The sequence below is a fragment of the Ornithodoros turicata genome, chromosome 3 (genome assembly GCF_037126465.1).
Source record: "Ornithodoros turicata isolate Travis chromosome 3, ASM3712646v1, whole genome shotgun sequence".
Classification (NCBI taxonomy): domain Eukaryota; kingdom Metazoa; phylum Arthropoda; class Arachnida; order Ixodida; family Argasidae; genus Ornithodoros; species Ornithodoros turicata.
In genome coordinates, this window is record NC_088203.1 from 12,418,615 (window position 1) to 12,433,568 (window position 14,954).

General features: G+C 45.9%; 1 protein-coding gene across 1 annotated transcript in view; it reads left to right on the plus strand.

The window, feature by feature from the left end:
* The window catches only part of LOC135388097 (suppressor of lurcher protein 1-like), a 120,024-nt gene that overhangs the window by 71,760 nt on the left and 33,310 nt on the right, over nt 1-14,954 (plus strand). The window contains exons 8-9 of the mRNA XM_064617418.1: nt 712-932; nt 1,848-1,955. Of these exons, the coding sequence (XP_064473488.1) occupies nt 712-932; nt 1,848-1,955 (329 nt within the window). The remainder of the gene's footprint in view (nt 1-711; nt 933-1,847; nt 1,956-14,954) is intronic.

Consider the following 14,954-nt stretch of genomic DNA (forward strand, 5'->3'; position numbering starts at 1 on the left):
CATCGTGGAACCGATATCGGATGTTAACATGCCGTTTCCTTTTCTTAATTACCTCAAAAACTAGGACGCTTCAGTGGATGCAATTTCTCTTGTGGCATCTACATTTAACCTATACTGCTGAATACAATTCTAATACGAAAATCAGGCGGTGGTGCCATACTGTACTGTACCGTACCGTCCATAAGTTCCGTGGCATAATATCAACTCGCGCGTGCAGGATTCGAAATAGAATAGGTCGTATCCAGCTTGAACCTAATCGAACAGCTCAGACTCCCGCTGAGAACGGTTAGGCAAATATATAGTACCGGCTATGGCACCAAAGAACCGTTTCATGAAAAGGTATGGACGGAGAACACACTCCTGACAATTTTCTTCTCACATACCATTACTTAATACAGATTTCTTACCTGACACTGACAGACAAATTGTTTCTGAAATTCTCAAATTATCTTTGACATTCTCAGTTGCTGTAACGGTGCCGTTTTTGGAATACGTCGGTGCGATTGCTGCATATAGGCCAGGTGCATCGTCAAGGGTCGTTCACTTATGCGCATGACCCCCCTTTTCCTAAATGTTGATAAACAATAAATAAACAAACAAACGTTGAAGTAACATTGATGGGAGACTTCTCAAGTGGAACGTAATGATCCACAGATATATCACGGCGGCTGAAACGAGGTGGGTCTAATTTTTTTTTTAATTGGATTCCAGCTGTCTCAACAGTCCAGACGTGATCATTGTGCACGACGGGAAGGACCGGTCAGCGCGTGTCATCGGCCAATTCTGCAACGCCAATTACTACGTGGAGCTGTTGTCATCGGGACCTGACCTGCTAGTGGAGTTCATCAGCCGAAGCCATTTTCCGGAGCAAGGATTTAAGGCCACTTATCACTTCGAGGAACACCATCATGCCGTAGATGCGCCTTCAACTGGTACGGACGCTTCCTCTCGGATTGCACGCGGGAAATTAACATAGGTAGTGGTGATAGAAAAGTGCATTCTATGGCTTGTCTGAGCGCAAGAGTATACGTGCTTTAACCACGTAAACGAAAAGTTGACTAGTTAACGAAAAGTTGACTAGCTTTTATTCGTTCTAACTGAAGGGTTTGTCTTGTTTATAGTCCGGTCTCGTTTATGAATGGTATTTTGCCAGAACTTTATATATTTTCTTGCGGGACTGGAAATTTTGGGAAATTTTTTCCGACGCTAAGGAGGAACCAAATGAACGAAAGCTGTTTTTCCCTCCCAAATTTTTTTATGAGGCCTGGTATCTTATTAGTTTCTGCAGGTACGCAGTCACTATTAGGCGTTGGTTTATGTGACGCAAGCCGTGAGTCAACAGTGTCCGAACGAGTCTTTGCACAAGATGAAACCCACGGAAACTACCGCGGAGCACGTGTGGGCGTACGTAGGAAATAGAATAATCAGGCATTGCTTTTCAGGGGAGCTATACGTCTTCGACCAAATATCCGTTCTAATCAAGTAATCAAAGGTTAAGTAATCAACCGCTGCACTCGCTGCTGGGGCGCTGTGGTGCAGGCTCCGTTGTAGGCGAGTGTGAGTACTAGGTCTACCGTCATAGAAAAAATACTATGTTAATGCCGGAATACACATCTCGCGGACTACATGCAGCGTAATCCTTGCGCGAGAGCAGCAGCGTCCATTCGAGTCGAATAGCACCTCCATAGCAATTCAGCGACCTATACAAACATACCCCCGTTAGTTTCAACAAGTCTACACCTTACAGCCAACACCAAAAGATGGCCTTCGGCTTTCATAATTTTGCCACATGTCCAGACATATATGTCCAGTTGTTGCTTACAGAAGAATGTGTCCTTGTCGCGCAGAATTGCTACAAGCCTGGCTCGCACGCTGCACCACTTCGCCTTCACCTCTGTCGCCCTCTCCCGGTGGCACGGAAGATATAAGCACTCCACAGATGGCCCAGAGCGCAGGTATATCATTCATGATACCACGCATCTCATCTATGACCCTCCTATATTTTCTTTCGACTGGTCGGAAGCGAAAGGGAAAACGGTTGGCGAGCGAATTCCTCCATCATAAGTTTTCCGCGATGTATACCTCCACTGGATCATGGAAATCGCATACGAAAGCCAACAAAATGAGATGGAGGCTGGAAGATGATGGCGGTTTTGAAATTCAGGAAACGAATACATATCTTCTAAAACATGCGGTACTGCCAAAGGGGAACAAAACCTAGATGGGAGTTCACGTTATTGCGTCTTCTTTACTTTAAAGGAGGGTGGGAGGCCCCTCGACCATGTATATTTTCTTACAGCGCGGTATGAACTTGCTATGCCTCTAGGAACTGTGGCGCAAAATATTTATTTTATTTTGTTCTGGGAAGCGCGCATTTCCTGCCGTAAATTTGTTTACAAGAGAGAGCGTAGCGGTTGCGCGGATGGATGGCTATAGTGGCTTTCGCTTTGCATCGGGGTCGTGGCGTAGCGCCACCTAGCCTGTTAGATCAAATTTAACTGGTAGACTGTAGTGGCATTTTATATTACATGGTTCTAATGTCAGCCCAATTTTTTAACCCATTTTGTATCTCCTTTTCCACCAGTCATTAAGTATCGACCTCGTTTTCCCAACTGCTTCTTCGTCTATCTCTCCCTCCAGATCTTCAAAGCCCAGTGCCCTCTAAAGTCATTGGATTGGGGAAAGTACCGCCATACTCTGAGCTTTGCCGTCGCGACCTTGGAGCATTAATGGCGGTCGTAGCATGCAAACCACAGGGGTGACACAAACCTGCCATTGTTGTAACTACCCTCAAGCGGGTACTTTTCGCCAAACCGCCATCTTGCCGTGGTCACACGTCACAGGCAACATCATTACCAGGTCCTGTGATTTTGTGTTCATGTCGTTTTAGCACTTGCCGACATATTCCCGTTGGCACAAAGTCAAGAGACGAACGCATCTTGCCAGAGTAAACTATACGGCGCTTCTTGCGCGACATGCTATCCCTTTTCTCCTTTGTTTAAGTACATCACATCGGCTCAGTGTGTCTTAACGCGGGGTCATCATCACATATCTTTGGAAGTGGTCAACAGTGCGAGCCCTCATATACAAAACGGCGCGTTTTACTGCCAGATTATCAGATAAAAAAAATTACCGGGATCGAAATACGTCCAAAACGGCGCACAAAAAGAGCAAACGCTTTCTTTACAAACGTTTTGGTCGCCTGATCATGGGCGCCGCCATCTTTAAGGTCACGTGTGCGGTGACGTTTGCTGTGACGTGTGATCATGGCCTGTCCAGAATGCGTTGCGTTCGCCCAGCACACTTTCGTCTACGGAGCAATACATTGGATGGCACCTCTGTGCAAACCATGCTGCGGCCGCCATTATTGCTCCAAGGACGCGACGGGAAAAATTAGATGGCGTTACTTTCACCAATAGTGACTTTAGCGCCCTTCATATTTGAGCGGCCTCTTTTGGTTTCGTACGGATTGCCTTACATTCCAGTATCACATGCTCCGCTGTCACCTCATGCCCCTCACACCACCTGGCCATCTCTCCCGACTCCTTCAGGCGTGTTGTGATGTCAGATCAACGGAGCACTCTTATTGGCGCGGGAGGAAGCAAGGCGACAGGTCGACTGCCACGCTTCTGACGCGGGACGAGCGGGGTCAAATACAACTGGATAAAGAAAAAAAAAAAAAAAGAACGAAAAAGGCGCTCTGTTCACTATTGGGCGGCTGACATGACGTCTCGCAGACTGGCAGTAGAGGGAAGGAGCTTTTCTGAACCGCAACATTCAGACCAGCCTTGCGCACCAAGATAACGCTCTGCACTAATGGAACGCACTTTCATCATGGAACGCTCTGCACTCGTCGTTTCTGTGCGAATATATATCCCAAGGGTTCAGGCTTAATTTCTACTCTTCCAATTTTTTTCCCCAGCCCTTCGATGCTCATTTAACAACACCGTGAGGGATATGAGTCGATTGTCGATGTATGGTCCCAGTCGAGTGTCCATGTCGACATTACTTTCCCCAGAAAGAAATGTCGATATGGACACTCGACTGGGGCACGTACATCAAATCAACGTTATTTTTTGTTTCCTTGACATCTCGGTCAATATGTTTTAAGGATGGAATAATTATTATTTTCACGGTGGAATATATAAAGGGTGAATTGTCACTTGCCTGACATTAAAATGCCTTCACTCTCCGACGACTTTCTCAATATTTCAATGACGAGAGCTGTCCAAGATCAGCTTGACATAATCCAACATACACAGTTACCTAACCCTATACAGGTCATCACTGAGCAGAGCAACTCTAGCACAGGCTAACCTTTCCCTAACTTCTTTTTTTCATGATAAACATATACCCCCCCCCCCCCCCCCAGGTCATCACCCTCGTAGACATCGGCTAGCTATCTGACGTGGATAGATGATCTAGCATAAACGATAAACAAAATGGTCTAAATCTGAGTTACTACCAATACCTATGTGATACTCATCATGGTTGTTCCCTGTGTACCCACTGTGGTGTAAGATATTTTGCTCGGCCTCTCACAAATCTCGGGCCGTGACTTCCCTGCAATGCAGTCCGTACCCTCTTTGGATACGCGGCAACGTCGAGCACCCCCTTTGCCCTTATAAAATGCTCATCAGCCTCATTATGAATATCTTTTTGCCGTTCCCACACGGTGCAATATGACCCTTCCATCATATCTTCGTTACGCAGCTTTTTCTCTGCTCGTTGAAGCTTTTAGCATCCGACCCGTTCAACGTTAGTATCATGCGTCACCACTACGGATATGTTGGTTAGTTTGTGACCTGTTATCGCTAAGTGGTCAGCTTGTTGCTGTGGCGATATGTTGACCGGGGGAATCGTGCTTCCCCGGCAGACTTCACAGGGAACTATGTCTACACAGTAAATCATTTTACACCTTCATTCGCTCAAAACAGGTGTATTCTTATAAAAACACAATTTTCTGTCCCGCAGACTGAAGCAAAAGGTGCCAGAAGAGCATTACTAAAGGTTTAATATCGAAATACACCACATTTTATCCAATGGCGATCATTAAGGGTGTAAAGTGAGGCGCTGAAAGAGGTGTTTACGTGCAGTACACCTTTTTCACACCCAGTTTGCACGGGGAATATGGTGTCAAAATGGCGTTTTAATTCGTGGTTTTAGTTTAATTCGTTGTAATTAAATTATGCTGGTTTCACAGCACTGCTCAGCAAGCAGTCACATTATAGAAGTATTTGACAGGGAAGGATGTTAGGAATTTAGGTGGTATCACAGTATTTGACAGGGAAGGATGTTAGGAATTTAGGTGGTATCTTTGACTCGTTGCAGGCGTACGTATTAATTGCAAAAACGCATTCCCTAGAGGCGATAGTATGCTATTTCGCCCTCTCACATTGGGGGTGAAGGAAAGACACGTCTCCGAAGATGCGCAATGAGCAAACTAAAGAAAAAAAAAGGTGTTCTTTCACGAATTTTTTGCGGACTATCTATCGGACGGGTTTTTGTTCTGCAAACGGCTACTATATATTAGACGACCGAACCGTGAACCACGCAGCCGTAACCGTCAAGATGGATTTCAGTTAGATGAAATAGATTTTAGGAAGTTATTCCGCCTGTCAAAAAGAGCAGCCCACGTACTATCACTGTTAGAAAATTTTATACCTTTTAGTGTATAAACGGCTTGTCCCAGGGCGCATACCTTTTGAGGTATAAACGCTTTGAGGTAAAGTAATTTTATACCTGCCTGAAGGTATATTATTTGCACCTAATGATATAAACACATATCCTTTAATGTGTATTTTCAAACCCGGGGTCTAATCTTGAAAAACTAGTATATTCGATTTATTTCAGCGCTTTATATAAGAGTGGCACTTTCATGATCTACCTCGTAACAAAATTTGAATAATATAATATCTAGCGATAAGTGCTTTAATAACATCAACTACCGCGAGAAGGAGAGAAAATGCCTGGAGACGCACGCACACAAACGTACCCACAATCTCAGATTCACAATGTGCAGGTGTAAAACGTAGAGGGGACCTCGTGCAGATTACTCGCCACGCAGGAAGCAACGTGGGAATATTTAATGGAGAACAGATACTGGTATAATACATGGCTTCAGAAAATGTGGGCCCGCTTTCGCCGGCACGGTTTTCACGGCATCTCCAACAGCATTCGGCCTGGCTGCTAAGCCTTCCCAGTCTCTGTCCCGATGTTGACAAGTATATGGTGGACGAAAATGCTCCTCGGAATATATTACGAATGTAGTTCCGTATCGGGACCACAGGCTTTTTTAAATAAAAAGGAATAAAAACAAAAATCAACCTTTTTTGCCTTGAAAGAGGCGCTAATTAGTAACGAAATTAAACAGGAATGACCCTCGTATATTGCGTGAAACGTATAACAATTTAATTTTATCACCCGTTTCTGGAAAGCGATCCGCCATCCTCCAGAATTTTATAATTCTTACATTTTTAGATTCAGTAGATGACCTTTCTTCCACTTCTCTGCAATATTTACCTTCCTAACTCCTTCACTAATTTTAAAAAACGAGTGGTCCCGATACGGAACTACACCCTAAAATACCGTTGGTTTGCATGCGTCTGGCCATATAGCGCCGTTGCTCTCGTTAGCTCGTGAGGTGGACTTGCGACTAAGCCCCCAGATGTTCTCATTGGGGCAACTTCGTAACTTTTCTAATTAAAAAGTTAATTATTGAAAGTTAATTAGGACATTGCCTTAGGAGATTGCTGGTGCCCTCTTAGGGAGTGCCCTTCAACATATGCTATATTGCAACTGACTTCAACTCGAAAAAAGTGATATATATATATATATTTTTAAATCACTGTCGTCATGACAAGAGCGACTCTAGTGATAGCAGCCGTCTAAATTTTGCTCCTTCCTGCTGCTTCATCGTTGACCTCACCAAACCCTGGTCGTCATTGCACAGTCAACTGCACGTTCTGGAACAGCCACTGCAGGAATATAGCTGCTGCTCCATTCGTGGAGCCACAATCCCCCCCCCCTCCTTGTCATGCCATGCTCAATTACTTCCGCACGAAAGAAGCAACCCTGATGGTGCTGCACGACCCCTACTTCAAAGTGTTTATTTTATTTTTATTTATTTATTCATCTTTTTCAGTCAGCTTCGTTCGCGCGTTCATGTCGACACTAAGGCGCTCCTCGTGCACCCAATGCAATAGAGCCTAGAGATAAAAAGACAGAAAAAAAAACTGAAATATTCACGAAAAAAAAAACAGTTTTTTCGCCTCTTTCGGCCGCTGAAATGTTGAAAAAAAAACAAAAAAAAACGAAACCTCAAAATTTCTAGGCGGCCTTTTTTTCGTGCGCAGGCACAATGTGAGGCGCCCAACTTTCGGTTTCACATTTAGTCAATAATGTACTTCCATGAGTACCGGCGCAAGATCGCCATCGTCATTCACGGAACAGCATCGAGGGCTTTCGCTTTGACCCGCTTTGACCGCAGTGTCGATGGCAATTTCGCAAAAATGGTTCGTCCGCTGTCGAACGCGTATGGAGGCATTTCTCCTTGCGCGAACCCCACTGCAAGTACTGCAAGCCGGATGAAAACGCGGTCGTTCAGAAGTTATTTGTCGTTTTTATTTCCCTTTTGTGGAACTGTTCCATTTTGCTCGCGAAATAAACAACGCGAGAAACTAAATTGCCGACGTACTTAGCAGACGGCAACAATAACAGATATCGTCTGCTTACTGTAGGACAGTCAAACAAGCACATGGATATAGTTCTCTGCCAAAGCGACACGTCGCCGTCTGGAGGGCAACGTCTCAACTGCCCTTCGCACCGGCCGCAGAAATTCGAAACTTTCTTTCTCGAAATTCGAACTTCGAAATTTACCATGACTGAATGTCCTTTAGAGCTAGTATATATATGTAGACAAAGCAATGTTCCGCTTGCATTGAGATATCGTAGGAGGACGGCACGCCAGCGCGGATGGGCTTTTATTGGGTAACACCCTGTATATACATGTCAATAAGTCAATAAAGAATGTACAAGCTATATGTAGAAGTCTCTTCATTGCTTTAATTTCTTCCAAAATTTTTGTCGAAAAAACACGAAAAATAACCAGTTTCTTTCTGGGGCTCAAATTCTGCGGAAATTTTACATCCCTAATAGAGCCGCCGTCTCTCCATAGTACTGATTAATTTTGGCGAGCTTGTCCCTTTCAGCTGGACAACGAAGCGTTCGTGCCGCGGTCCTTATTTACTCCGTATTTATTTTGAGAGCGTCGTTTTACCGCCCTCTCTTCTTTCTCTCGTTTTTCCGGCGAACACACGCCAAGTCCTGGCCCAGTTAACGCACACGTCGACAACATATGACACCGACACTTTTTTATTTCTGCTACAAAAAATAATAACATAGAAACCTCAACAACGGATCGATACTTGGTAACTCGAAGTGCGGCAATGGAGGTATCAACCCCGCTTACAGCGATGGGGAGAGAAGGTCCTACATGCGCGCCACCGCATTTTTCGCTTATTTATGTTTGTCGGACACGCCGTCCTCTTTGTGGCGGCTAAAACGAGCGAGCGAGCGAGCGAGCGAGAGAGATTTTTCGCGACATGTTTGGAGCACCTCGCGAGCTCTGGCAGAGTCAGTGCCAGATACGGTCGCTGTTTTGTGGATAACGGAAGAGAGAACGTGGTTCGTGAGATATGTTATTGATTTCGTGATTATATTGAGTTGAGTGATTTCCTACCATGCGTGCAGGGAGGGTTACGTGACTAAATTTGAGATAATGGATTGTATCGTGTTTCTGTGATAACGTAATTGTTAGTTGACTTTTCGGTGTTCTGTGTTCACGAGACCGTGCAGTCGTTGAATAATTGCTCTCAACGACATATAGACTCACTTCACTTCGTGACGTCATAGCGATGCGGCGGCGCTACTGTCGTGTTTGCTGGGCAAAAATTGCGCGAAGGCCGAGTCTCTATGTGTTTTCGGTCGTCATTAAAGACATGACGCAAAGTGGTGTAGCTATTGGATGTGCTACGCGGCACCGAAAGGCCAAATACGCCGTACACACCAAACAGGCTTCCTACTCCATTTTGCCCACCAGCGACGCCTGCTCTATGCGCATACGCACTCTTGTTTACAAATTGAAATGGGTCTATAGATTAGGAAAGAGGGCAAACAAAGAGGAATGGAGAGTTTGCATGGGAAAGCAGGTTTGGACATATGACAGATTTCTTTCGACCACATGGTGCGCAGGGACGCTCCTATACAGGCTTATCTGAGGTGTGGCAAATGGGTACACGCTTGCCTTGGGCGCCACTTGCGCAGGGGCACACTTACATAATCGGAAATTAACACATTGAGGCTGTCACAGGGTGACGAAAACACGAGAGGAGGGCTATTGAGATTGAACCTAACGATAAGGTACCTAATGAACTGGGCTTTCTTTTCATTCGATTAAACATATCCCCCCCCCCTCTGGGCTCAATAGCCCCCATAGCAGTGATTGCACAGCACGACATTAGAGTTCTTAAGTTTGACAAGCGTACTACAGAAGAGCAATAAACCTCTACCCGACAAACGTGATCATGACGTTGGTAGACAGACCGAAACCGAAACAGATCGGAAGGGGAGAGCTGGGTTCCACGAATGGGCAATTGTTCGCTGAAAGAAAAGTAGGACCGAAGGTCGCGTCCCTTTCAGAGACCATCGTAATCCCATCAAGACCGTGGCTTTCCGGCGCGACCCTGTTCGCCACTAGCTTTGAACGTAGTTCAACTCTACCAAACTCGTGGCGCTGTCGAACACTATGACGTCATTTGTTTCCAAACAGGTAGAGGTCTATTCCATTGCAATTTCCATCTCAAAATCTGAGATATGATACGGAAAAGAATAACTTAATCATCGCTTTTGAGGGTCTCCATATTCCCGATTCCAGAGAAGCCGTGGCCACCTGGCGGCGATTTCGGACAGCTGCGAGTGGAGGTCCGAGAGCGCGACCGGACAGGGAAGCAGTGCAACGATACACGCTTCTGTTGCTTCTGGACAGAATGCCGGCAACAAAGAATATATCTAAATCGTAAAGAGGAATGTTGTACTACTAATTTCTTCTCAGCCTGTTGGAAATGCCCCACGCTTTCTTTTAATAGTTTCCTAATCAAGAAGAACGGAACGGGAGTCCCATGTGTCGACCCATTGCGCGACTTTCCTGATCGGCTCTGTCTCCACGATCTTATCTTAATATTATTCTTAGTAATACAGAACGAGGAACCGGCATTTCTTTGTCGTGTTGACATGTGCGCATTTTCAGACCTCGGGCAAAGTAAACCATATCACCGTACTAATGCTTCGTAGACAAGCATCCACTACGGATGTTCTGGGAGTGAAAGCTTCTGTCTGGTGCCGCACACGTATCAGCGAATGACTCGCAAAGATAAAACTGTCATAGAGTTCTGCAAACATCAAGGTCAGAGCTAACATCATATGGGCACGTTTTGTCATCACCACACCAATGGAAGAAGTGTTCTCTTGATCTCTTGCCAATGCCCACGTGAACACTTGGGTCTCAAAGTTGCGACAAAAAGTATCTAATTCCTAGAGACACTACACTTCCACCGGAGCTGTTGTCCCCTTGCAACACTTACATACTTCGGGGCTATCGGAGGAGAAGCTCAAACATGGTATTCCTTGCAGACCACACACACACAAACACACATCCACATTCCAAAACACATGCTATGTCTTTCTTCTTAGCCACGAATCCCTGCTTTGTCTCTTTAGATTCTGAAATGCCTCCTTTGTTCGCTCGACTCCCGACGTATGTAAAGAAACTCCGACGACGGAAACTTTTTGCTTCCTTCTCTGAGTTGAACTGCGCAGTATGAGATGACCCTCAGATAAAAAATTTATTCCGTTTTCATAAAACATGTGAATTTGTGGGTATTAAAATACTGAAACTGATGAACATAATTCGTCCGACACCGCATTCACTATACACCCGCTTCGCTCGGGAGACATTCCTTTCGTCCGCCATCGTGGAAGGTCGGGGCGCCACCTGTAGTTCATCGGAATCGCGGACATGGTAGGGCATTCCTGCGCCATATAGCACGTGTTAGGGAATGTATAGAACGAAGCCCACTTGAAAACCACAACGCAGAATAGCATGTTTCCTCTGCGCTGCAGACAAGATGAGCGCTCTACCCTATGTAGAATGCCAGTGCGTAAGTGGTTATGAACGGCCGCTGGCAATGTCTGCACTAGGCTGATACCACAGTGCAGCCGCCGCATAATTTGCTCGAAAAGTTGGAATAATTGGTGGCCTGTAGACGGTGGCGTCTTCTCTGTGTGTGTTTTAGCGCTGCTAGTAGAATGACTCTCAACAGGCCTAGTTCGAAGTTATGCGTATGCATATTAAACGCTTCATATTTAATAGGTGATTATAGAGTCATGATCAGCTTGCGACGTTCATAATATTGGACAATGGAATATGATGTGTTGCCAGAAGTAGACACACGCGATCAACGCATTCTACACGCGAATTTTTGCTCTTGTACTTCGCGATGACATACAGTCAGAGATGTATTCCTCCGCGTGAGGATAATGTAGTCCGCGCAAGGAGAGCGGGGCATACGAGAAGATGGCGGATGTCATGCAGACGTGGAAGCCGATTCACATGTTTGATTATCGCAAATATTGTACGCATTTGCTTTCAATGCATGCCAATATACCCTAAGTGCATAGTCTCCGACCGGTGTTTCACGTAATATGATCAGCGTAGAAAAACAGTTTGAAGTATGCGGGGGCACTACTTTGTAGCTCGGAGAGGTCATGCGCTCGCCTAAACCAATCATAGACATCTTCAGATTCCTGGGCGGAGTTAGCTTGTGGTTGCCCAAATTGTTAACTGGGCCTGTAAAGTAGGCCCAGCATCAGTCTGGTAGCATTAAGACTGAAGAAGGGGGCACTCTTGACTCTACCTTTTATTTTTAATGACACTCTTCTCACAGCAAAGCTCTCGTTCGGGCTACTCAACTATGCAAGGTGAAATCGTGCTGAGAATGTGATAGAAAACACTTAACAGTACAAGAGAGAGAACAACACAAGCGCGGTTTTGTTAAGTGCTTCGTCTCACATAGAGTCACTAAATAAGATTCGCTTAAAAGTATCGACACTGAGTTCCAAGAGCGAGCACGCGCCATCTTGTTTCCACGCCACGGTACCCACGCGCACGCGCACTTCAGGCGCATTTATGCGGACGATGCCACATATCGTGCGCGGGTGAAATGCCCCTTACTCTTGCAAGTGGCTCATCAAGGCTGACGGCCTTGAGCTCACCTTGACATCCTCGGGACGATGAAAGATGAAAGTCACTGAAAAGGTTAGCCAGCTGTAGGACTCGAACCCACATCTTCTGGATTACCGCTACAGCTGGCTAACCTTTTCAGTGACTTTCATCTTTCATCGTTAATTTCTTAGGCAATTTGAGGCCTTGTATGTGATTGTCCCTTCTATGTTGTTCCAGCCTCAGAACATCAGTTATTTCAAAATCCTCGGGAGGCTGGGATGGACAGTACATGGATTGTCGCACAACAATCATACACGCTTCTCTATCCCACAGCGAGCGTTATGTTTGCTGTCTTTGATCCTCAACTGGGGATGGTACCAGTGTGGTGCGGAAACAAGATGGCGCTCCTGCTCTCCCTTGGACCTCAGTGTCGATACTCTGAAGCGGAGCTTATTTAGTGACTCTGGAACCCGGCCGAGGACGCCAGCAACTTGGCGGCAGGGTACAAGTTGCTTAGACACGCAGTCTTCCGCGAGGGACGTTAAATACGGGGTGCCGTGTGATGAGCTTTCATCGCACGTTAAAGAACCCTCAGGTGGGCAAAAGCAATCCACAGACCGACCGCTGTGGCGTCACTCATGATCTCGGTTGTCTCGCGACGTAAACACCCAATTATTATTATTAGTGACTCTAGTCTCACATTCTCAGCGCGATTCTACCTTCCAGGGTCTTCTCACCACGAGTACCCCAGCGCGTACAGTGCGCCGAGCACGATTGTTCCATCTATAGCGCAACGTGTGTGTATTTCATGTGCCCTCCACGCATTTATCTCCGCCAACCGAGAAGGCATTCGGGAGACGCGTATACACTTTCGTTCCTCAATTCGCGCGAACAATTTTCTCCACTCTCGCCCCCCGGGTAAGATCAACAGAGGAAGCAGACGAGTGCACCGACGATCGGCACCTCAACCAAACAGTGAGGAAAGCGAGGGACGACGTTTTTAGACCGGAGTTCGTGTTTGCGGAGGAGAAAAGGAAGACGAAAAAAAAAAAAAAAAAGAAAAGAAAGGAGCTGCTTCAGCGTTCTTACCTTTTCGCCCACTGCTCCCTTCCTCCTCTTTCCAAATCGAATTACGCGACGCTCCTCGAGCCACATAACAACGGGGGGAAGAACAGCGTTGCAGCACGCCGTCCGCAGTGTGCACTATCTAATATACACTACCCAGGGTTCCGAAGAGAAAGAAAAGAGTAATAGAGACATGGGAAGAAGAAAAAAAAGGAAACACGGGAACGCGCATAGCGTCTGTTTTAATAAGGGATTGTCGCTGCAAAATTTCGCTGATATGACTGAGTTAACTCAAAGGGCGCGGAGACACAAAGTGCTAATACGAAGAGCAACTAAAAATACTACAATCAGTCAGTGCAGACGCCAGTGACTAGTGAAAACAATAAATATAGCATAGATATATAGTTGCAAAATAAAAACGAGAAAGTAGTCGTGCAGCAATAGGAGACAAGCAAAAAGACGTGAGTGTCCAGAATCGAACTGCGGACCTTTCGTCTCAAAGTCCGACACTTTACCTCTCGACAAACAGCAGAGGGGAGCGGGCCACCTTAAACCCGCGACCTCAACCGTGCACAATGGGGATTAACAATGAAAGATGAAAGTCACTGAAAAGGTTAGCCAGCTGTAGGGATCGAACCCGGGTCGAACCCGGGTCGAACCCGGATTGAGGCTTTGTATATGTATTTGTCCCTTCTATGTTGTTCCAGCCTCAGAACATCAGTTCTTTCATGTTCAATGGGGATTATTTCGGAGTCGGAGGCGAACGGCGTGATAAAGCACGGCGAGCGTGGCGCCATCTAGGGTCGGGAAAATCGTGAATCAGAGTTGCTCCCAGACTGGTATGCCCTCTTAACAATTCGCGTGCAACGAAGGCTTTCCTTTTTTTGGATTGGGTTAGATTCGATGCAGTCAGCGAGCAGATCATATTTAGAGATATTTTCTGCTTGTATCATCCTTAGTGTAGTCGGTCTACCACTTTGATGCCAATACATAATCCTGCAGTTAGGAGACTACCAGTCCACGGGTAGCTCCCATAGTCCAGTCTTCGATAGAATTAGCCAGCTCCATTGCCTCCATTGGCCTGCACAGATGAGTTCCCCATATACGTGATGGCAACACAGCTGAATCAGATGGTACTGAGCAGAAGGCAAGATCCGTGTTCTTTTCACAGTAATAGCAGAGCCAGCTCTTTTAAAGGTATCGATGCATAGACGCCATACAGTCCAGGAAGTTGCGCTCTGTGATAATGTTTGTTGACCTTGACTGAGCTTGAGTGCAATCTCGAAAAAGAGTTGCTCATGAGAGGCGAAACAGCATATTTCGTCTGCATGGACCCAACTCTCGGGCGACGACTTTCTAGCAAGTAACATGCAACTTCATTATTGGCTCGTGAACGTAAAATGTAGGGTAAGTGTAAAATGAGTAATGGGTAGATGGGTAATAGGTAAGTGTAAAATGGGTAAAATGTAGGGTAGCCGGCAAACAGGCTATTGTTTTTCACATGTGACACCTAAGTAGACGTTGGAAATCAAGCTACTATCTATTTTCGCGTTAGCGCCGCGAAGCAACCGTGGCTATGAGCGGCGTAGAGACGTGGACAAATGGAGAG